At 41.5% G+C, this 23,446-nt stretch overlaps 1 protein-coding gene and 1 long non-coding RNA gene across 33 annotated transcripts in view; one reads left to right on the top strand and one right to left on the bottom strand.

The window, feature by feature from the left end:
• The window catches only part of TCF12 (transcription factor 12), a 141,706-nt gene that overhangs the window by 115,720 nt on the left and 2,540 nt on the right, over positions 1 to 23,446 (top strand). For 10 of the 32 annotated variants that reach the window (XM_083586474.1, XM_083586460.1, XM_083586472.1 and 7 more), the window contains 6 exons: positions 1,538 to 1,611; positions 4,802 to 5,008; positions 13,712 to 13,826; positions 16,608 to 16,779; positions 17,733 to 17,965; positions 21,517 to 21,670. In XM_083586474.1, coding sequence (XP_083442600.1) covers positions 1,538 to 1,611; positions 4,802 to 5,008; positions 13,712 to 13,826; positions 16,608 to 16,779; positions 17,733 to 17,965; positions 21,517 to 21,659 — 944 coding nt within the window. In that variant the 3' untranslated portion in view covers positions 21,660 to 21,670. Of the gene's footprint in view, positions 1 to 1,537; positions 1,612 to 3,529; positions 3,602 to 4,801; positions 5,009 to 13,711; positions 13,827 to 16,607; positions 16,780 to 17,732; positions 17,966 to 21,516; positions 21,671 to 23,446 lie in introns of all 32 variants that reach the window. The other 22 variants (XM_083586484.1, XM_083586466.1, XM_083586457.1 and 19 more) reach the window with 5 other exon arrangements.
• On the bottom strand, positions 17,763 to 22,508 carry LOC310749764. The gene is made up of 3 exons (XR_014541756.1): positions 22,458 to 22,508; positions 18,264 to 22,190; positions 17,763 to 18,080 (listed from the first exon to the last, which is right to left on the bottom strand). It is a non-coding gene; the product is annotated as an uncharacterized lncRNA (long non-coding RNA).

The raw sequence follows: 23,446 nt of genomic DNA, 5'->3' as shown, positions 1-23,446 counted from the left end.
GTGTGTGTGTTTAATTTCTACTCCTTGCTGCTGTGTTCTGGAAAGGGAAGAGAGAATGCTGTGGGTGTTACATTATTGTGCCCTTAAAACAAAATACTCTAAAGGAGTTTTGTGAATTGCTTGTAAGAGCGGGTTGAGTGTTGTCTAGTGTGGGAGAGGTACTCTCGGCAGCTGCATCATTCTTAGTGGATACTATTGCTTCCATTGATACTAGGGCCTCAGCTGCCAAGTAAATGTTGAACAGCTGTTCAACACACAGAGAATACTTATGAAAGCCCAATTTACTTAAATTTGTTATTTAACAAGGAATTAGAACTAATGGCAGGATGATGTAACTCTTAAAGTATATAGTTCATACAATTTATACAAAAAACTTTATAGCAATCTCTGTATTGCATTTGCTGCTTGGTGAAATGTCCACACAAAATAGCTGATGTCTGTTATGCTGAAGCCTAACAATAATCCTGATCTATTATAGGTGTGGAGTGTAATAGCTTACTTTACTCTTCTTATATTGCCTGTCTTTCCCCCCAAATGGTGTTATGGCTATAAAAATGAGGCAGTAATTAAACAAGTTGGACAGAGGATAGAATCCCTCTTGTTGAGAAGTTTTCCAGGGTCTGGGTAGAAAATGTTTTTGTTTCATTTATTCAGAAGGATTATTCAGTTGCTGAGTCCTGAGGATTCTATAGCATCCTCCTTAACTCTGCTTCCAGCCACCACTGAGAAAGAGGGTGCAAGGGGAAGTCTTTTGACAAGGCTAATTTCTACATAGGATTCCTGTTTTCGGCAGAGTCATAACTTTTCTGATGTAATATGTTGGCGTTGAGTGCTGCATTCATTTAAAATAATTCATGCTATTTAAAGGAACTCATGATTTTATGCCAATCTGATCTTATTCCATGTTAGGCTCTCAGGAGGTTATTTCATCTGCCTCAATTTAGGGTCATAGCAAAGAGTATCCAGCATTTGGGAAACATCACTAGATGTTCAGTTGCTAACTGCGCTAGAATATTCATTGCTTCCCCATCCGCTTTTATTATTTGATTGTAAACTGCCTAAGATTCCGCCCCCCCTCCCTCTCGATGGGCAGCATCCATTGTTTTCTAAATAAGGAAATAACATTTGTGTTGGTGCATATTTGTCTCTCTTGGGAAACTACCATACTATCTAGGAAACTCCCAGCATCTGTGATAGAATTCTAGGACATAGGAAGCTGCGTCATACAGAATGAGACCACTAGGCCATCTAGCACTCATTATTGTGTACTCAAACCAGCAGCAGCTTTCCATGGTTTCAGGAAGGAGCATTTCCAAGCTCTACCTGGAGATCCCATTGGGGATTGAACCTGGGACCTTGTACCAGCAAAGCATGTGCTCTGCCACTGAACTACAGTCCTTCCCAAAGCTCAAGTTTTAGAAGCTAAGAAGTCTTGTGTTACAAATGATGTGGAACTTCACTTTACTACAGTAAATTGCCTTTTTTGTTTCCTGTTTCTCCTGCCTGCATCAGAATTTCTTCTGGTTGATTTTGACAGGTGCCAGTCAGTGGTCAAGGACTGGAGGACAAGCCCCTTCCTCTCCAAACTATGAAAATTCTCTGCACTCTTTGGTAAGAATTATTTAAAGCTAGTTATGACTTCATTGCCAAAAGATAGCACTTTAATTTTAATAAATTATACAGTCCTTAAAGGAAGCAGTAGTACAGCATTACAAATTGATTTTTTGCTAACAAAAGTGGCTGTCTTTAAATGAACAATACCAAACATGCAGGGTGGGTCTTTGGCCATCTGTTTGCTGGGCATCAAGCTTCTGTATTAAAGACAGCTTATGTGATAGTCTTGTTAGAAATTATGCTACCTTTTTGTAACCCATCAGCAAATTCATGCAAGAAGAAAGGTGTGCAAATACTTCACAATTAAAAAAAAAATTCTTGCATTTTTTGTTTTTGTCTTCAGTGTTTGACTATGAAACTGTCATAACAATGGAACTAGTGGTACAGCAGTAAAACTGCTAGCACATTTGCAAAGCTAAGCAGGGTCTGGTATGGTTTCAAATTGGATGGGGAACTGTGTGTTGAGATTCCTGCACTGCAGGGGATTAGACTAGATGATGACCCTTGGAGTTCCTTCCAATTCTACTATTCTGTGTTTCTATGAAAAGTATTAAAATATGTCTTGCTCATCTTGCTACAAAAAAGTATGATAACTCTTTATTTAGGAAATAAGGGCTTGATAATTTGATATGGAAATTGGTATAGAGATGATGGATTCTAACTTTCCTTCGCTGCTGCTGTGACTTCCATCTCTGATATTTCTTTAACACCTGCCGTATCTACAGAGCACTTATCTCAACAAGAATAATATAGAGTTGGACATGGATAATCAAAGTGATTAGGTGACGAGAACAACTTTCATATGAGAAAAAGTTGCATTTAGAGTTTTTTGGTTTAGAAAAGAAGGCAAATGCCATGGTAAACAAAAAAGTAAAGAAAGTGGCTGTTGAGGTTTTTCTCCCTCCCTCTTGAAACTAGAATCCAGGGTCATCCAATAAAGCTGAATAGTGGAAGATGCAAAGAGGAAGCACTAGTTTGCACAACACAGTGTTAAACTATGGAATTTGCTACCACACAATGTGGTAATGGCCTTCAACTTGAATGGCTTTAAAAGGGACTAGACATATTAATGGAGGATAAAACTATCGGTGGCTACAAGTCATGATGGCACATTTTATCTCCAAGATCAGAGGCAGCATACTTCTGAATACTAGTTGGGGAATAACATCAGGAGAAGTTTATTGCTCCCTTGCCTGCCTGGAGATTCCCATAGGCCTCTGTTTAGCCCTGTGAGAAACAGATTGCTAGAATGAGTAGGGCTTTTTTCTCATCTATTCTTCTGTGTTGTGTGCTACATAGAAATGGCACATAGCCTTTGGTCGGGATTCTGAGGACATTCACTTGCAGGCAACCAGTAATCAAGTATAGCTGGAAGTAAAGTGGTACCTCGGGTTAAGAATTTAATTCGTTCTGGAGGTCCGTTCTTAACCTGAAACTGTTCTTAACCTGAAGCACCACTTTAGCTAATGGGGACTCCCACTGCCGCCGCACGATTTCTGTTCTTATCCTGAAGCAAAGTTCTTAACCCGAGGTACTATTTCTGGGTTAGCGGAGTCTGTAACCTGAAGCGTCTGTAACCTGAGGTACCACTGTACCATTTCCTAATGGGGGGGGGATGGAACAAAGACCTACAATGATAAAAAATAATAATAACATTTTCCATGCAACTAACAAATAAGAGTATTCTGTTACTGCCATACATTTTACTAATAAATGTAAGCAGTATGTGGAAATTAGGTTTCCAATGTTACTACAGTATTCAGTATTTTATCTTCTCATTTCTCAGTATAATTTAAATCTTTGTTGAATTAACTTAACTAACCACTGAGGCTGTCACACATACTAGCTGTTGATCTCACCTCTTTAAAATTACTTAACCTGTGCTTTGCTTCTTGTTCTGTCTTGACTTTGCCAGAAAAATCGAGTTGAGCAACAACTTCACGAGCATTTGCAAGATGCTATGTCATTCTTAAAGGATGTCTGTGAGGTACTATTTCTCTTTAGATGGTGCCTTTTTATTTTTCCAGTTAACACTACTTACAGATTCTTTCCTAAAGTAGCAGTAAATACCATATAGTATAGTATGGTAACCTTTGCCAACCAGCTGCCCTTCAGATATTTTGGACTAGAACGCCTATCAGTCCTAGCCATCTTGGGGAATTGGTGCTCCAAAACATGTGGAGGGTGCTAGTTTGGTGAAAGCTGTAGATAACACATTTCCTTCAACCATTTTGTTATGTCACTTTGTAGAGAGTTTCCAAGGTTAAGCTGACTTTTGTCTACTCTGTTTAAATAAACAATAAACCTAAGTTAAGGACAGTAAAATGCCATAGTGCAGTGGCTAGAGTGTTGGTTTTCGATACAGAAAATCTAGATTCAAAATCCCCACACTGCCACAAAATCCACTTAGCCTAATGCAAGTTACTATTTCAGCCTCACCTACTTTACAGGATGGTAGTTTTGAAATACTGTTCTGAGCTGTTTGGGAAAGTGATACATTGAAATAAGAAATACAAACTTCCTTTTTAAAAAAAGGGGAGGAGAGAAATCCAAATTTCCTTTTGGTATGTAAATTGTATTTGGATTGAGCTCAGACTAATTTCTAAAATGTTTGCTTTATCATAGCTATCAAATGAGGTGGGGTTTAGGGCTAAAGGACTGTGAGTTGTCTTAAGGACAGTTTTTGATCTTTGTGGCTTAGTTGGGAGGGAGTTTGTAGGGTGGGTAGGATTTGTACCTGGGTCTTCAGTATTTTATCTACTCCACCAGTCATTTGCTGACTAAAAGGCCAACATTTGACTGAAAAGGCCAACATTTCATTTCAGCAAAATTATGCAGCAATTTTATTTTTAAATCCAAATTGGAATTTTGACATTTTTTGCTGGTTTTTCTTTCTTCAAGTTGCATCCTAAAATATCAAATAGCATTAATCTTACAAATAACCGAATGTTGAAAAACATCCTTTTCTTTTTTTAGACAGAAGTAATTCCACATCCTCTCCGATCAGCTACCTGCCCCCACTACCCACCTATTTGTTTATAGTGCTGCTTAGCTGCGTTTGAAATCCTTTTGATATTGCATTTCACTTGCCTTTCATGTCTTCCATTGTAGAAAGCATGACAATATATAATGGGTTTAGCAGATGTGTACAATAAATGACCTTTGTGCTCCTTCTGAATCCTAACAGCAGTCCCGGATGGAGGATCGCTTGGACAGACTCGATGATGCCATCAATGTGCTGAGGAGCCATGCGGTGGGGCCTTCAACGAGCCTGCCGAGCGCCCATGGAGAGATACATAGTTTACTGGGATCTTCCCACAATGGGCCAGTTAGTAGTTTGAACTCAAATTATGGAGCATCCAGCCTTGTAACCACCAGTCGGCAAGCCTCAATAGTAAGTAGCTATTTAATCTACCGAATGTGTTAAACTGACTGACTCTTGATTTAATTTTTAGTAGAACTGAAGCTTGAAGATTTGATGTTATGCATCAGAAACATCTGTCAGAAACCAAACTAGTGATAGTGATTGTGGAAGAAGAAATGGCAGCCTGATGCATCTGCTGGTAGTTCCCATTTGGAAGGAATGTAGAGGGTCGGGAAGGGAGGGCAGAAAGAGGGGAAGAGCTAAAGTGGTTCGCCTGATGAACGCTCCGTAAAATCCTGCTGCTTTGACCGATACAGAAACCGGAGACTTTTGCTAATAGTACTTGAGCTTATACATATGATTTTTCCAGATGTTTAATAATTGGCAGGCCATGTTCTGCTTGAAGTAGCAAACATGGAGATTGAACTGGGAAAGCAGTCAAGGAGGATGGAATTGGTCTCAAGTGTTCTGGGTTGGAAAAATGGTTATAAAATGTAACTAACTTCTAGTAACAGATGCTGGCAAACAAGCCTGGAAAGAAGCTGCTGGTATGTGAAACCAGGTTGTGCCCAAACTCAGAATGTAAATGTAATGACTTTGAGCACAGCAGCACAGCTGTAGTTTATGTAACAATGGGAAAGCAAAGTCCTTAGACTAATCTTCTCCCTCATCCCCAGAAGAGAGAAATATCTCACTGTCATTAATACATATATGAATCATTCTACATAAATGGATTTAAGACAGCCATGAATCAGAGTGAGACACTGAAATCATTGTGTAAGAAAATGATATTGCAGATTTGCTTCTGTTCATTTCTCCCTTCAAACAGTTTAGGTTGGCTTGTTTACAGCCTGGTTTTCAAAGCTGCTGGCTATTCTGAGAATGTTTCCTTTTAAACAGGTTCACAGCTGGGTATTTCTTAATGAAGGCAGGATTTCACCTCCCATCAAAGTAGTTGGTGAAGGGGTACAATATATAAAACAGAATGACTTTCACTTCCATTTATATTAATACTATTAAGCATCAAGGAGACTAGTTTGTTTCCTGTTAAACTCCACCCCCCACCCCCCAGTGGCATGTTTGGCTTCAGGTATTCATATAATTTCATGATAGACATTATCAGCAGGCTAAGTTTATGATTCTAGAGTTGGAAATTTATGATTCTAGAGTTGGAAGGGCCCCTGAGGATCATCTAGTCCAACCCCCTGTGATGCAGAAATCTCAACAAAAGCATCTTTGGCAGATGGCCATCCAGCCTTTGTTTAAAAACCGCCAAGGAAAGAGACCACAAACACGCGAGGCAGACCATTCCACTGTCGGAACAGCTCTTACTGTCAGAAATGTACACATCAACACTGGTTTCCTTAGATGCCTCCCAATATTCTTTCTTGTTGGAATTGTCTGCATTTGGGCCTTCAATATTTCAACTTGAAGAAGCTCCCATCCATTTTGGACTCTCTTTTCTGACCATGGGATCTCATCCAGTAGTTCCTTAAGCTTTTGAAATTGGGCCTTCTTGAAGTCCAGAGTGCGTCCAACTACACTCAGCTTTTCCTTGCCTCTGTATCACGAAACCCAGGAGGACATGATCACTTCCTCTCATGTTTCCCAGTCCAGTGGTACCTTGGTTTATGAACTTAATCTATTCCGGAAGTCCATTCTTAAACCAAAACGGTTCTTAAACTGAGGTGTGCTTTCCCTAATGAGGCCTCCCGCCGCTGGTGCCCTCCCACCGTTTGAATTCCGTTCTTAGACCGAGGTAGAGTTCTCAAACCGGGACACTATTTCCAGTTTTGCAGAGTTTGTTAACCGAATCCTTCTTAAACCGGACTGTTCTTAAAGCGAGGTACCACTGTACTTCCATTTCGTTGAATAGTTCCTCCTTGTTGGTGAGGACCAGGTCCAAGATAGATGATTCCTTTGTTGCTTCTTCCACCTTCTGGGAAATGAAATTGATAGCAAGGCAATGGAGAAATTTGTCAGTCCTTACATTCTTGGCAGTGTTTGAGTTCCAACAATATCGGGGAAGTTGAAGTCTACCATGACCACTGTATTTCTCCTTTTCAAATGTTTGGTAATCTGCTCTAGAAAGGCATCATCCAAGACTTGAGTCTGGCTTGGCGGTCTATAGCAGACACCCACAGTAAGGTCACTGTTGTTTCTCTCTCCTACAGTTTTTACCCATATTCTCTCAATCTGCTTTCCATGCTCCAGGTCATGGATCTATTCACAAGTGTACACATCCTGTACATATAATGCCATTCCTCCCTCCTTCCTGTATGATTGCCTTGAAACTAGAATGCCTTTGTTATTCATGCATTTTGGTGCAGAGAGAAGCTATAATGAAGAAGGAAATAAAGTGGGGGGGGGGCGAACCAAACACTTCACACTGGAAAAGTAGGTTAAATGGGGGACTTGGTTTTGAGTTTATGAAACTCACTGACCAGGCTTATATGGGAAGTAAAAGACTGTTCTTAATCTTATGCAAGGCTCTGGGTATATTCTCGCCTTCCACTTTGCCCCTCTCTGCATATATCCTAAGAGTTTGTTTCTTCTGGTACCCCTAACTGGATTCCTTTTTGTTTCTATTGGTCCATGTTGTCCTGGCGATTTGTAGAAAGGATATTGAGATTTTCTGGAACTCAGCCAGCTGTGTATCCATTCATTGCAGATGTGCTCTGGTGAAACAAACTAACCCCTGAAATACAGAAGAAGAGAGAGAAGCTGCATTTGTTGTGGTCAGCAAAGAGCAAAATGTCAAACTCTGATATTCTTGTGGATATCAGGCTTCTTACCCTTGACAATTAAATTTTAATACTCTTCTAACTTGATCTTCTTGGACTGCTACCAAAGTCCTAATTCGGATGATTTTTGTTTTTGTGTAATTCTTATAAAAGGTGTCTTTGTGGAGTACCGGTAAGTGTTTGCCATATTCGCAAACACTTTGCATCCCTCTTCTGCGGTGTTTGGGCATCATGGCTGCAACCTACATCCTTCAATCTGCACACAGTGCTTAGTGATGCTGTTTGTTCAGCTTGTTTCTTTCTGTTATTGGTTTCTCTTTCCTATTCCCTTGCATGGTTCTGTTTTTGTGTTTTGATTTTTAGGGTTGAGGAGTTATTTCTGCTCTGCCAGTTTGATCTGGAGGGGCAAGATGACTCCTCCCCCTGGAAGAGGCAAAAGATTCTTAGGTCCCTGCCTATCAAATCCAGTAGGAAGTGGCATACTCAAGATAAAATGTCTTCCAACCTAATCTGCAAATAGAAATAGTAAGAACCAATTTCATTTTTTTGAACTACTTATTGGGTGTAGAGATTGTGATTTATGTAGAAGACGCAGTCATGGTCTGTGTGTATCACTGGAAACTTGTCCTGAATCCCCATTTAATTCAGAAATGATGGGCTCTACATCATAGGTACTAAGGGAGAAACAGACTGGTGGGTCTGGTATAGGATTGTCTTCAGTGGTGAGATAGAAAATGTGCTCAGATTTGTTGGGCTGGCTGACTAGTGCAAGTAGACATGCTAATATTGGTGAACATTACGAGTGTAGCTCTTAATCAAATATAACATTATGAAAGTAATAATGTTATAAGGCCAAACCTCCTTACCCCTCTCATCACCTCTGAAGCACCAGGGAGGAAGAGCTAAGGTTTTCTCATTCTAGCTTGCTCTCTAAGAAGAAACTGTGGAGGGTTCACCAGTCGGATATGGAGGCATCATCCACAGCTGAGCAGTCTGAATCCCTTGGCCTGAGTGAAGGATGGGTGCCTAGTAGTTTCTTCTCCATATAATTTTTGTTGACTGCTCTCAGTCAATAGAATGCATAGGACAAAGCCTTCTATGCTGGCTGGGTCTGAAAGGAGTTGCAGTTCTAAACATCTGGAGAACACTAGATTGGGGAAGATCATGTATGTTGACTGAAGCACTGAAGCACTGATGAAGTAGGAAAGTTTGCCCTTCTGAGTAAACCTTGGCCAAAAAAAGTTCATTAAGATTTAGCAATATATTTTGGACATCCCATTGCAGCTCATTTTAACTTCTTAACTCTTAGAAAAAATAATTAAATTTCCTTGAAAATGTCCTTGGCAGAAGAAACAAGGAAATGAGTAATGTAAGTCTTATTTTTTATGACTTGCATAACCAGGCATGGTTTTATTGTAACACTTGCTTAAGTTTTCTGCCAGCTTTAAAAAAACCATTTCCTGCATCTCTGCTTAATTGTTGTTTTGGTGTGTTCTGTTGTGCTGGCTGTTACACTTTCCCTGCTCTTTACTCAATGAACATTTTAAATCTTAAAAGCAACCCACCATTTTGCATTCTATTTCATGTTTTGAAGCATACATTACTGTTAGATTCCATTGTGCTTTTTGGGAGAAGCCTGGCATTGGCATGAAGTACAATAACTTTAAGCTAAAGTAGGGAGCAGAGTCCTTCACTAGCTCTCTTGCCAGACATGTTGAGCACTTTCAAGTAAGTTGGCTGTCTCTCTATTCTTTGACGTATTTCCTTTTGTACTCAGTACTCAATAACAAGTTAGAGTCCTATTTTGCAAGCTGCTTGGACATGCTGTACTTTTCTCGGTCCGCTGCAAGAAATGTATAGTGCAGGGCTTGCCAGTGCAGCATCCGCAGGTGCTAGCGCTCCTGCTGGTGTTTTGTGTCGCACCTGATAAGGTTTCAGTAAATATCCCCTCAAAAATCTGTGATGCATGGGAGACAGTTGGTTCTGTATGCTTGATCCTTGTGTTCATAGGCTTGGCTTTGCCTACATGGAAGTGCCCCCTTAAATGGGCCCTCATCTTGTTGGATGCCAGGATTGTTTTCAACAGGGGAGTTGTCCTCTCGTCTCTCTTTTTGTCACCTTGATCAGATGTGAAACCTACTGGTTTCAGTGTCAGTTACTTTAGGATTGCTACATTAGAGTGAGAGTTGAGTACTCCAGACTAAGTTTGCTCTAAACTATGGCTTAGCGTGATGTCTAAACACTGTCAGCATTGTTGCAAAGTTAACATTCTGGCCAGGTTTTGAAATTCCAGAAATTAATATTTCCTGAAGTATCTTATTAAGAAAGTAACTGTTTGAATTCAGTTGATGATCTAATGGGGTTTAGTTATCAACCTGAGAACTCATTTAAGTTGATTTGATATTGTACTTGGTTAACATGCCTGGTTGGTTCAGTTGGTTAGCGCATGGTGCTGCAAATGCCAAGCTTGCAAGTTTGATCCCCGTATGGGACAGCTGCATATTCCTACATTGCAGGGGGTTGGACTAGATGATCCTTAGCATCCCTTCCAACTCAATTCTATGATTCTATGTCTTACATTGCTGTGTAATGACATTCCTGGCAAAATATTCAATCTAAATTATTTTCTTGAGTCCCCTATCATATGTTCCTAGAAGTTCAACTTCACTTTCAAAGTTTCCAGACTGTTTTCTGAATCTAAGATTTGATCTGTCTGTCATTGTTGGATTAGTCTTAGATTTTAACATTATCAAGAGTCTGATAGCTGTTAGGTTTGGACATTGCTTGAAGAATAAAAATTTAATAATATTCTGTAGCTACTTTGCCCCTAAGACATCTCTTGATTAGCAGCTTGAATGTTATTTGGATTTGAGCATAACTAGAATAAAGATATACAAAACTTCTAGGGCAGAATTTAACAAAGTTTTATTTTTAACCCGGAGAGTTTCACACTTTCTTCATATAGAAACTTGTTTGTATTTCTATTTCTATCTGGTGACTATTGATATTCTTGTGAAACTTTACACTAACCTGAGGCACGGTTCTATGTTAAAAGGAAAATAAGAGCATCTAGAAAATATTTGACTAGTATGCATCTGTCTTTGTGGAAGAATCTTGCATTTGGAAAGTAATACAACAAATCAGGATGAATTGGAGTTCACAGGAAACAATAAATTAAAGCATGAACTTGCATAAGGGTATTTATCTCTGTCTCAGTAAAACCCACACTAAATGTTAAAGAGAAAAGCTGCATTAATTACTCAAGAGGGATTCAAAGCTCAGCAGTTTACTAGGCTTGAAGGATTTATTGAAAAGCAGGGGTTCTCATGTGTAACTGTGGGCAATAAACCTATTTAATTAAAGGCTTAATCTTTTAGCTGCTGTTCTCTGCTATTTATTCCTATAAAAAAGCTTCATCTCTATAGTAGTGCTTGATTGCATGCCCCCCCTTTCAGGTTTGCATTTGTTGCTCCTTCTCCCATGAATACGTGTGTTAAAGGGGAGGAGGGGGATGACCTTTGACCTGCCAAACTTATTAGCATAGGCCTTCCAGTCCCAGCAACCAAGGGTTCATTGTGAAGCACGTCATCAATCCTGGCAGCAAATCAGCAAAAAATGTATGATATTGACACTGATGTTGCAAGAAGGGATCTCTCATGAGGGGTGAGGAGGCAAACTGTTCCAACCCAACTCTCAACCCTTGAGATATGTTACAACCTTTAGAAGACCTCTGAAGTGCTTAATATTTAATGCTTTTAATGCTTAATTGTGCTTTTGTATATGCTGGAAGCTGCCTATACAACCCCATCAGATGCGTGGGGTACAAATAATCAAATGTTTGTTGTTGCAAGGCCAGGTTGCTCACCGGAGCGAGACGGTTTGAGCATCTTACACCAGTCCTGGTCGACTGCACTGGCTCCCAATTATTTTCTGGGCCCAATTCAAAGTGCTGGTTTTGACCTATAAAGCCTTAAACTGCTCAGGACCACAATACCTCAAGGACCGCCTCTTTCCATATGAACCCACCTCCTCCAAGAGAGATTCAGAGGGTGGCAACACGAGAACAGGCCTTTTCGGCAGTGGCTCCCCGTCTGTGGAATGTTGACTCTCAAGCCCATCAGTCAGAGGAATTTGGCACTCTCCAGGTGCCCGGCTTTGATTCCATGTTGACCTCCCCGTCTCGGACTCCCAGCAAGACAAGGCGAGGTCTTTATCGGCCGATTCTCCTCAACGTGAGAAGAACACAACCATCCCTCCTCCCTCACTCCCAGGGAGGGGAGAGAGACAGACAGAAATGTATTTACATGCCTTTATTTCTGTCCTTCCAGTAGTGCAGAGAAATCATGTCTGCACCCTCTCACATCAGCAGCCAGAGAGAGAATAACTCCACCCATGTACTTCCAGTACAGGGTCATGTGCCACTCTGAGCTAACATCCGGTGCTCAGAGCACATAATAGACTGTCCCTGGTTCCCACGGTACAGTCCCATAACATCAACATCCTGTTTGGCTTTCCAGCCATCTGGAGCATTCAGCAGCATTGCTCCTTTTTCGTAACATGGAATGCTCTCCCCAGGGAGGTTCGCCTGGAGCCTTCATTATACACCTCTTTAACCAGGCCTTTGGTTTATTTGATTGACATCCTATGCCCTTTTAAAATGTGTTTTGGGGGGGTTGTTGGGTGGTGGTTGTTTTTATTTTGATTATGTACCTTGTGGTTTTATATTCTGAGACCTGCAGGTATAGGGCGGTATATAAATTATAATAAGAATAAGAACAGGACCTTGGCTGTGTGAAGTGATATTATTTCCCTTCCCATTTACGGTACTTTTAACTTCACTTCTCTTGGATCTTCTTCAGTTAATAGTAGAAGCATTGTGTCATAGGAGGGGAGCCATAACTCTGCATTGGCAGAACATCAGAACAGCCTGCTAGATCAGGCTAATGGCCCATCTAGGCCAGCATCCTGTTCTCACAGTGGCCAACCAAACACTTGTGCAAAAACTGCAAGGAGGATTCAAGCACAACAGCACTCTCCTCTCTTGTGGTTTCCAGCAGCTGGCATTCAGAAACATTATTGCCTCTGACTATGAAGGCAGAGCATAGCCATCATGGCTAGTAGCTACTGATAGCTTTGTCCTCCATGAATTTATCTTTTAAAGCCATTTAATTGGGTGACCATCACTACCTCATGTTGTGTAAATTCAGTAGCAGATTAACTATGCAGTATGTGAAGAAGTACTTTCTTCTGTCCCAAATCTTCCAATATTCAGCTTTATTGAATGTACACAAGTTCTAGTGCTATGCAAGAAGAAAAACTTTTCTTCTTCCTTCTCCGTACCATACATAATTCATAAACACCTATCATGTAACCTCTTATTTGCCTTTTCTCTGGGCTAAAGAGCCCAAAATGCTGCCATGTTTTCTCACAGGGAGTTGTTATCCCTTTATCATTTTGTTGCCCTGTTCTGAACATTTTCCAACTACAATATTGTTTTTGGGATGAGGTGACTGCAACTGTACAAAGTATTCCAAATTCAGTTCTTTTCTTAACTCCAGCGTGGAATTTGCCTTTTTCACAGCTGCTGCACACTGGGTCAACATCTTTGTTGAGCTATCTACTTTTACTCCAAGGTCTCATTCCTGGTCAGTCACTGGCAGTTCAGATCCCATTATCTTGTTTGTGCAATTATGATCCCCCCCCCATTACATACATCACTTTACACTTGTTTACATTGAATTTACACTGAATTCCATTTTACTGCCCATTTGGTCAGTTTGGATATGTCCTTTCGGAGCTCTTCACAATCACTTTTATTGAACAATTTAGTATCATCAGCAAACATAACCACCTCACTACTCATTCCCCGTTCCACTAGTTGAAGAACCTGTGTCAGCAGTGCTAGGAGCCACTGCCACTGAGAAAGACCTTGGGTTGACTGCTTCTATTGCCTGACTGATTATCTGTGATTGTGCTTTTTTTGTCCTAGGTCAGTGCGCACCGAGAAGACAGTGTCAGCCTCAGTGGCAGTCATTCGGGATTGTCCAGTGCCCTTTCTGCTCAGAATTCTGAACTAAACCACAAAGCACAAGAAAGCTACAGAGGTAAGAAAAGTACAGAGGTAAGATGAATTCCAGCTGGATTTTTCCTAACCCAGGACTCTGGGTGACTAGTCCATCTAAGCATCCTAGGGAGTCTAATCTACAAACTTGCCTGTATTTAATTGTCTCTTCATGAACGAGAAATATACTGTAGCTGGAGGAATCTTTGTGATATGCAGTAAAATTCTTCATGTAAACCCCACTGATTCCTCTCCCTAAAAACTTGTATTTGGGTTGCTGTTTGTTGTGATCCCAGGCATGCTTTGGCAATGTTTGTATACCTGTCTTAAACAGTGATGGGAAACATTTTTGTCCCGGTAAGCCAGATCTTGTATCTTCTTCCCACTCCACCTGTGCAGTCCGTCTTTGACAAGTAGACAGGACCTGTCAAAGCATAACCCTTGTGCAGAGTTTACTAAGCATCCAGCAACCAGCTGATTGTTGGGTGCTTCAGAATTGCTGCACAAGGTGCTTTGCAAACCCTCTAGTCCAGAGCTTTCCAAACTTTTCATGTTGGTGACACTTTTTAGACATGTTTCATTTCGCTCACAGTGATTCAGTTTTACTAGCAAACCGGAGGTTAAACTAATCCCTTGTAAGAGCATTCATGCGACACACCCACACATTGCAGCCGACACACTAACGGGTCACGACACACAGTTTGGAAAGCTCTGCTCTAGTTGGTGTTTGGGCAGTGCTGAGCACAATAACTGCAAAGTACTTTGCACATACTTCTCAATCAGTAATAAGCTTCCCAAAAGCCTAACAACCAGCTGATTGTGGGATGCCTCTTTTAACCCCACCGCTACCTGCTCCACACCTGACATCCTATATGATATCAGATGTAGGGCACATGGGCATGGCTTGGCCAAAATGGCCTTAGGGGTCAAATGGGGAGTTTAGTTAGGCTAAATCTGATGTGCATGCTGGAAGTTCCCCACTTCTGCTTAAGCGCGCGTGCGCACACACACACACACACACACGGCCATGTGGATGCAAGTTAGTAAATTAATGTAGCATATCCCATAATAGTTGTCTGTCTTTCCTTCCAAACTGCATGTGTCAGCCTATCTACTAAATTTTTAAAGAAGGGGATTAAATCTGCACAACCACTTTTGGAGATAGTTTTCCACCTGCAGAAGTGGTTCCCTATAAACTGAAATGGACTTGTGTAGACTTCCTGTTCTTTAAAATGATGTTTATACAGTAACAAGCTGAACTGATATCCCAGCCTTGGCAGAACACACCCATTCATAGCAGGTACCTTTAAGAGCACTTTCAGTTCTCAGCTGAAACAAGCTAAGGCATGAGAAGTTTTGCTGGCCTGAATGAATGGATTCCCTCTTTTTTCCCTTTCGGTCACACAGTAAAATGAGCAGTGCCACAGATGGCTTCTTTGAGTAGGTCTTATGCACAGAGGGGGTAGAATGTGTCGTTTTCTGGACCAGTTGGAACTTACTGCCCATTCTGGTCCCTGATTTATTCATACGGTGTTTGCCAACAATTCTCCAAATGGTCTCTTAAAATAATATTTCTTTGAATGGCATCTTATAAATCCAAAGCACAGTGATTTGGGTTGTGGGTCCTGAAAAGAATGATAGTCTGTGTGCTTGGTCAACACCAAGAGTCGTTACTCTTACAGCTAATAAAATCTCTGCTTGTTCCCCACCCTACCCGCTGCCCCATATCATGTAAATACTGAATAATTTCTTACCCTTTGCCTTTTAACCTGCAGTAATCATTTATTAGGTACGTCACAAAAATGTTTTATTCTCTCAACATTTCTCATAGACAGTAGGGCACTATGGAGAGGTTATATCCCCTCAAGGATCACTTAATACGAGTCTGCTGCAGGAGGCGGTGCATACGGACCTGTGCCATGTATTTCAGGTTCTCAAGAGTAGGAATATGGGGAAATGAGAACCATTCATGTTGCACTGAAAAGGGTTTGGGATGAGAGCCACACTTAGTTCCACTTGAGACATGCACACAATGCTAGCACGGCAAGGCAACTGGAATCTGGAAAAGTTCCTGCCTCCCCCTCCCAAAGCAATTTGTTTTTGTCTTTGCAGGGAGAATTATTATTGCCCAGGGCTTTACATGATCACTTATTTAAAGCCAAAACAGGGGCAAGACAGAAGTATCCAGCAGAGTTCCTAGAGGCTCTTTTTCTCACTTCAGAATTGTTGTGAACTGGTCCTGGTCTTTAGTGACACTTGCTGAAATAAGCACAGTCTTAAATTTCTTCTCTTCTGGCATGGACCTCTAATTTATTGTAGACAGCAATTACATTTCAAAGGTTTTCTGGAATTGTGAGAGATTCTTAACTGAAAACTGCAAGTTTTGGGGTTTTTTTATCAAGAAAAAAGTCTAATGGGTGACATGTTGAGCAGCCAATAAAAGCATCAGTGTTGGAGTTCAAGTGAAAAAGCAAACTGTTTGTATCTATTATATTAAATTGCATCATCTTCCCCACAAAACACAAATGCACCCAACCCATCAAGTAGCTATTTCAGACAGCTAATGGACTCAACATTAGAGCCTCCCACATTGTCACCTTGAAACACTTATGTTTAGTTTGGAGCAGAAGAAGGGAGGGGTTTCTAATACTACCTTATGACCTTCCTCCTGATCTTAGTTCCTTTTTCAACATTTTCCTATGTCTTCTCTATCTGGGTGGGAGCCACTTGCTACCCATTTTCTTAGCCAGGTTGTCTTTGGACAAACATAAGGGAAGTGGTGGTTTTCTTATTGCCAGTTACACTCTGTTGTGTTTGCATGCAGTGCTGTCATCTGGGTTGCCGAACCACTCAGTGGCATTAGGTCCAGCTGAGATCAAGTCAGAGCACAAGGAGAAAGATGAAAACACACATGAACCTGCCTCCTCTGATGATATGAAATCTGATGATGAGTCCTCCCAAAAGGATATCAAAATCTCATCAAGAGGAAGAACAAGGTATAGCAGCCCACTCCTCAGAGGTCAGGGTCTCTGTCAGTACCCTCTGCCTGGGGTGAGAAAAACTCTTAGAGTGATTTGGGGGGCATAATCAGAAAGAGCATATATGATTTCAGGTATACAAAAAATGTATACCTGTTCAGTTCAGTTCAGTATACAAAAAATGGAAAGTTCAATATGGAAGTTTTTTCCCCAGTGTCTTCTAAGGCTCAGTAGTTCCTGCAAACTGTCAGGCTTATTCCAGGCAGTGCCCTTAAGACCTTCATTGTCCCCTCAGAATAAGGTCTACTATTTCTGGTACACCACAAAGGGTGACAGGCACTTCACATGGAGAAGTGGGCAGCTTTTCAAGTCAGGAGTGAGTTGCCAGGTGTAGGTATTTTTTGCTCTTCCTGATAAGCTGTCATTCTTAAGTAAGCTCTGAGTCTTTATTGTCTATACCTTCCATCCTGAACTGTTCATGTGAGCTGCGTGGACCTCTGAAAGATCTGCTTCTGGTTTGGAGAGAATGACTAGTAAGGCAAAAAGAAGGATCACTTCAGCAAATTCACCTTGGCGGCAGTAATTTCTCTTGTTAATTACTTTGGGGTGAACTTGCTCACAACATGCTTGCATAAACTAAAAGCCAGGTTGCTCACAGATCTCAACTCTGGCAACATTTTTGGAACACTGTCTTCAGGTTGCCATAACCTCACTGACAGGCTACACTATTCATGCAAATGTTTTACTTGTGTGAGAGACAGGTTGGCCAAAAGTAGCCAAAGCAGGGTGGGGGTGGGGTTAGAGTGAGAAATTAGGGCTCATTGTTCTGGTTTGCAGGGGCCAATTCCTTGCATGGAAGACTCTTGAAAAGGAGGAATGCCGGCAGCAGTAAAAAGTTCTGTGATATGATATGAACAGGGATGATTGCCAGGTGCTTACTCCAGGCACTTTACCTGCCTGTGTTTCAACAGCAGCACTAATGAAGATGAGGACTTAAATCCGGAACAAAAGCTGGAGCGGGAGCGAGAGAGGCGGATGGCCAACAATGCTCGTGAGCGCTTGCGGGTCCGAGATATTAACGAAGCATTCAAAGAGCTGGGCCGGATGTGTCAACTTCATCTGAAGAGTGAGAAACCTCAGACCAAGCTGCTTATTCTTCACCAGGCTGTGGCAGTCATCCTCAGTCTCGAGCAGCAAGTCAGAGGTGAGCTTGGCTGGGTGGAGCACGTGTCTTTTCTTTCCTTCTTTGTCCCAGTTTTTGTGTTGCCTTCTTCATCCAAGTTTGAACGTCATTCCTTAAGCCGTGTTCTAATTTGCATCTAAGAGAGGGATAGGGATGAAGAAGGATGGCAGGCCATGTTGCCTTGTGGGCAAGAGGTGGCAGTGGCAGGACTTTGACAGGCCTTTCTGCACAGTGCTGTGTGAAGTGGGTGTGGTGCACTCAGGATTCACCACCTATCCATTCATGCTGGGTGGTGCAATTCCACAATATCATGGGTCGCTGCCAGCTCTGTTGTGTATAAACTTAGGATAGCCAGACCTAACCCTTTTTGAGTTCCAGCATATTTAGTGGGAGAGCTGAGCATGTATAACTTTTAAGAGTTCCTTTTTTCAGTAAGATGCAACATAAAGCTGGGAACGCACTCAGATTTTATTGCTTTTTAACAAAAGGGCCCAGGCTACTGTATCTGCTTGTCCCCCAAACCCCACCCTGTCCCCCAGAAATATCACAGAGGCAAGAAAATGCCCATGTATCACATACTGCTTAATATTGTTGTAAACCGCTTAGAGATTTCTTTAACAATGAAGTGGTATATAATTTTTTTAAATAAATAAATCACAGTTCAGCACAGGCATCTGGACCCTCGGGGGTTGACAGGTTGACATGGGGCAGAGCGCAGTAACTTTAAGCCAAGGCCAGCAGCCCCCTGCCTCAGTTCCCCTTCTCTAGAAGCATGCGGTAGCATTTTATCAGTTATGATTGGGGCTCTTTTTCAGGAAAATGGGGGTAAAGTGCCATGCGGGGGGGGGGGGGACATATATTTTCTTCTCCATTAGTGTTATACTATTTATGCGCTGTGTGTTTTGTATAATTGTTTTGCTTTTATAATTCAATTTATGTTTACCATAAAGTCTTTGTAGGCCTATTCGTGATTTTTTTGGTTTGTGTACCTCATTCTTCCTTCAAACTGTGTGCTAGGGCGTCAACAGGCACTTGCCATGCAGTCACTCTGTGGTGATTTTCTGTCTGGGCTTATTTCACTGTTACTGCAGGCATGAAATCAGTAAACGTAAGTTAACATAAGGTCAGTTCTTATTCCCAGGCAGGAGTGGCTGGCAGAACAGGGTGGGGCAGCATTGCTGATCTGGCTGCCCAATGCAGAGGTCACTGCTGGTAACCTGGGGGGGGGGGGCGAGGTGCAGAACACGGCCCCGGGATTATCTGATTGGCTCTGCAGCTCTGCCCCCACAACACCGACCTCCCTGCTCCCTTAGCTCCTGGCAGCAACCTCCATGTTGGGAAGGCAGGTGAGCAGCACTGCTGTGCCAGCCACCACCATTCCCATGATGCAGGCAGGCAATTTGAGATTTTGATCTACTTGCCCAAGGCAGGCTAGGAGCTTCATGACTGAACTGAGAATTTAAGCTTGCTCTCTCAGGTCCAAGTCCTCCCTAACCTCTGGGTGTTTGGCTATATCTACAAATCGAAATACTAAAGCTGAATAAAGGAAGCAAAGGATAGATGCAACTGAAAATACATTAATAATCTTTGCTAATGATCATGAATTCAGCTTGTGTGGTGTTTGCAGTGCGGGTTCATAGAAGGAGGATCCGCTGCGTGCCTGGAGCTCTGTGCAAGGAAGGGCTGTCCCCTTGTCTTCTGTGTCAGGAATGTTCCTGCTGAGCTCTGTGTGCACACCAGTGCCCTGAGTGCTTTAAATCCTAACCATAGGCGATAATTTTTTATTTAAATTACATTCTGTCAAGTCCATTTATCATAATCCTTATGGGGTTTGCCTGACTTTGAGGGGGCACCAGCTGCCACTGGAAGCAGAGTTAACCCTTAGCAACAAATCCATATCCATGTCAACCTTGAAAAGTCCTCTCTTGAGGTTGGGTTATAAAATAAGCACAGTTCTTTATAATCACATTCTCCTGTCGAACTGGAGCGACTGTTGACCTCTCGTATGCAACTCCTTTTATATCTGTGTCAAAGAAATGATGAAACGGACATCAGAGCCACACCATCTCCCACTAAAGAGGATGTATTTCTCCCTCCCTTGTTTATTTCTCCCTGTGGGCCGCCTGGACACAGCTGTGTTTTGTATTGTGCTTTCTCATCTGATGCATTTCCAGGGTGTACATATAAATGTCTTCGAGATGCAGAAGGTGTCAACATTAATATCTGCTCAGTGGTCTAAATCACCAAGTGACATCTCATCTGTTCTGTTGCTTATGCCAGCAACTTGGGCCTCATTTTGTATTCTTTTTTTCTGTTACATTGTAAGAAAACAAGGATGAGAGTGTTTATCTTGGAAGTGACGGAATTAACAGCTGAACATGGAAATGGAATATTCAATAGCAGTATTTTTATCAATGCTTAGATCAGGCTTCCCCAACCTGGTGCCCTCCAGATGAACCACACAGCTGTGCTGGTTGGGATTTATGGAAGTTGTAGTCTCAAACATATTTGAGGGCACAAAGTTGAGGATGGCCGACTTGAATGAACAGGTGAATGGAATCCTTAGCAGATTTGTAAATGAGAAATGAAACTGGGAGGAGTCAGTAATATCTCAGAAAACAGGAATCGCCTAGCCTATCAGCTAAGATCAAGTGTAGAAAACAGTCATGATCTTGACAAAATGGAAATCTGAGCCAAAACTAACAAAATGAAATTCAACAGAACCAAATTCAAACTTCTGCATTTAGACAAAAATCAATAAAATACACAGATATATAGATTGGAGAATATCTTGACACTGGTATATCTGAAAGGGTTATTGAGGTTTTAATCAATCACAAGCTGCACATGAGTCATTAGTGTGATACAGATGCAAAAAAAGCTAATGTGAATTTAAGCTTCATCAGCAAAACCATAAAATATATAATCAAAATAAAAAACAACAACCCAGTAACCCATCACAATGTCTCCATTGTGTTTTGGAGTATCTTTTGAAAAATGTTTAACATGGTGTTGTTTGTTTTATTAAATTTTTTAAATAAAGTTTTTAAAGTTTTTAGTTGTGGATTATACTGCCTCAGGGATCTGCTGAAACCATTTTTGGGGTATAAATGTGAAAAACAGTAAATCAATATGGTCCTTTTGTTTTGAATCATGAGTTTCCACACCAGAATCAGATGCCACTAGGAATGTGCAGGCCTTCTGTGGAAACCTCCCAGGCTATCTCTGAACCCTTGGTGGACTGCTGGTTCTCTATCTGGTTGGGGCTGAGTACAACAAATAAACAGATTTTTTTATTTTTGAAACTGTTGTTTTGTGCAAAATTGGTGAATCATAAAACAATGTATTTCAAATGTCATTATACAAGCTGCCTTGCAATGCCTTGGCTCAGAAAGATGGCATATCTAGATTAAAATAAATAAACATCTGTAAGAACTATCTGTGGAGTTCAGCATGCTTGATAATGCCAGGTAGATAGATCTTTGGTTTGCTTCCATATTGAGAACTAGTCACCAAGCAAAACCATACCTTTCATTCATTAATAGAGGTGGTGTTTTTTATGTTACTCTTAGAGAGGAACCTAAACCCAAAAGCAGCCTGCCTTAAGAGAAGGGAAGAAGAAAAAGTTTCTGCCGTATCGGCAGAGCCACCAGCATCACATCCAGGAAGCCATCCTGGACTTAGTGAAACTACCAACCCTATGGGTCATATGTAAACACCAGCCAGGTAAGTGAAACATTTCACATCTGTGTGAGTTAAAGAAAGCTCTTTTGAATATCTAGAATTGAAATTTGGGTGTAGGACACAGGACATAGTTAAAGTATGAAAATGATTTGACTACTCTTTGTGCTTGTTTTAACTATTGCCATGAGACCCAGATCTAGTTGTTGTTTTCAAATGCTATAAAGTCCTTTACCATTTTACCACATCTAATATAGTTTTGTTAAAATGAATAGCAATACTCAACAAAAACCTTTAGGACTTGCCATTACTAAAAATCTACTGAGAGCTCACCTTAAGAAGCACCGGATCTTCAGCCTGTGTAGGTGTTTGCGTAAGTCAGTTGTACCACTTTTTAGCCGGGAGAGATGAGAGACGCAACTAAAAACAATCACAAAAGAACCAATTCTGTGGAAGAAGCATCCAAGTGAGCTCCCTGATTGGCCCTCATGACTTGATGTAGCTGTTTTGTTATTATGGCATCCTTCACTTTCCCCCTTGCTACATCAGTTTTGCACAAAAGTAGCTGAGTGCCAAACATTTTGTTACCTGGCTCTTTTGTGCTACTGTAAAACTCACTGTGAGGATTAACCACAAAGTGTGTATATATTGTGAAGACAGAACAGTTTTGAAGAGGGTAAACCAAGGCTAAAATTCTGTCCATGCAAACTAGACTGATTGCTTGGTATAGGAATGGTCTCTGTTGTGTGCCTGTCTTGGTTACAGCAGGTGGTCCATCCAGTTTTGAGGGGGTCATCTGCAAATAGACCAGTAGCTGGTAATGCAAATGGGCTCTTGGGCATATTTTCTCCATGAGCTTGTCATGACAGAGAGATTCTTTTGAGTAGAGTGTTTTCCTTTGCACAGTTAATAATAATAATAATAATAATAATAATAATAATAATAATAATAATAATAATTTTTTATTTATACCCCGCCCTCCCCAGCCAAGGCCGGGCTCAGAGCGGCTTACAAGCAATAATAAAAACAAGATGAATGATTACAACTTAAAAACAAAAATAAAATACAACATTAAAATAATGGAACATTAAAATATTAAAATGTAGCCTCATCGCAGGAGGAGAAGGAAAAGAAAAAAGAAAGAGAAGGAGGGAGGGAATCAAATTGGCTCCAAGCCAAAGGCCAGGCGGAACGACTCTGTCTTACAGACCCTGCGGAAAGAAATCAGATCCTGCAGGGCCCTGGTCTCATGAGGCAGAGCGTTCCACCAGGCCGGAGCCAGAATTGAAAAGGCCCTGGCTCTGGTTGAGGCCAATCTAACTTCCTTAGGGCCTGGGACCACTAGAGTGTTGTTATTTATGGACCTTGAGGCTCTCCGTGGGGCATACCGGGAGAGGCAGTCCCGTAGGTACGAGGGTCCTAGGCCGTGAAGGGCTTTAAAGGTCAAAAGCAGCACCTTAAATCTGACCCTGTACTCCACCGGGAGCCAGTGCAGCTTGAAAAGCACTGGGTGAATATGCTCCCATGGCAGAGACCCCGTGAGGAGCCTCGCTGCAGCATTCTGCACCCGCTGGAGTTTCTGGGACAGCTTCAAGGGCAGCCCTGCGTAGAGCGAATTACAGTAGTCAAGCCTGGAGATGACCGTCGCATGGATCACTGTGGCCAGGTCGGTATAAGTATAAGTTGATGCTTTGGTGCTGACTTTGCCTCCACACAAAATGGAAGCAAGTCAAGCCATTTCAAGTCCTACTTGATCTATTGGCTAGTGCAATAGACCAATTTCTATGCGGGGCAGATCCACACTATACATTTAAAGCACAT

The sequence above is a fragment of the Podarcis filfolensis genome, assembly GCF_964270895.1.
Source record: "Podarcis filfolensis genome assembly, chromosome: 14".
In the NCBI taxonomy this organism is placed as follows: Eukaryota; Metazoa; Chordata; class Lepidosauria; order Squamata; family Lacertidae; genus Podarcis; species Podarcis filfolensis.
Note: the sequence above shows the minus strand (reverse complement) of the source record. Positions and strands in the feature narration are given on the sequence as shown.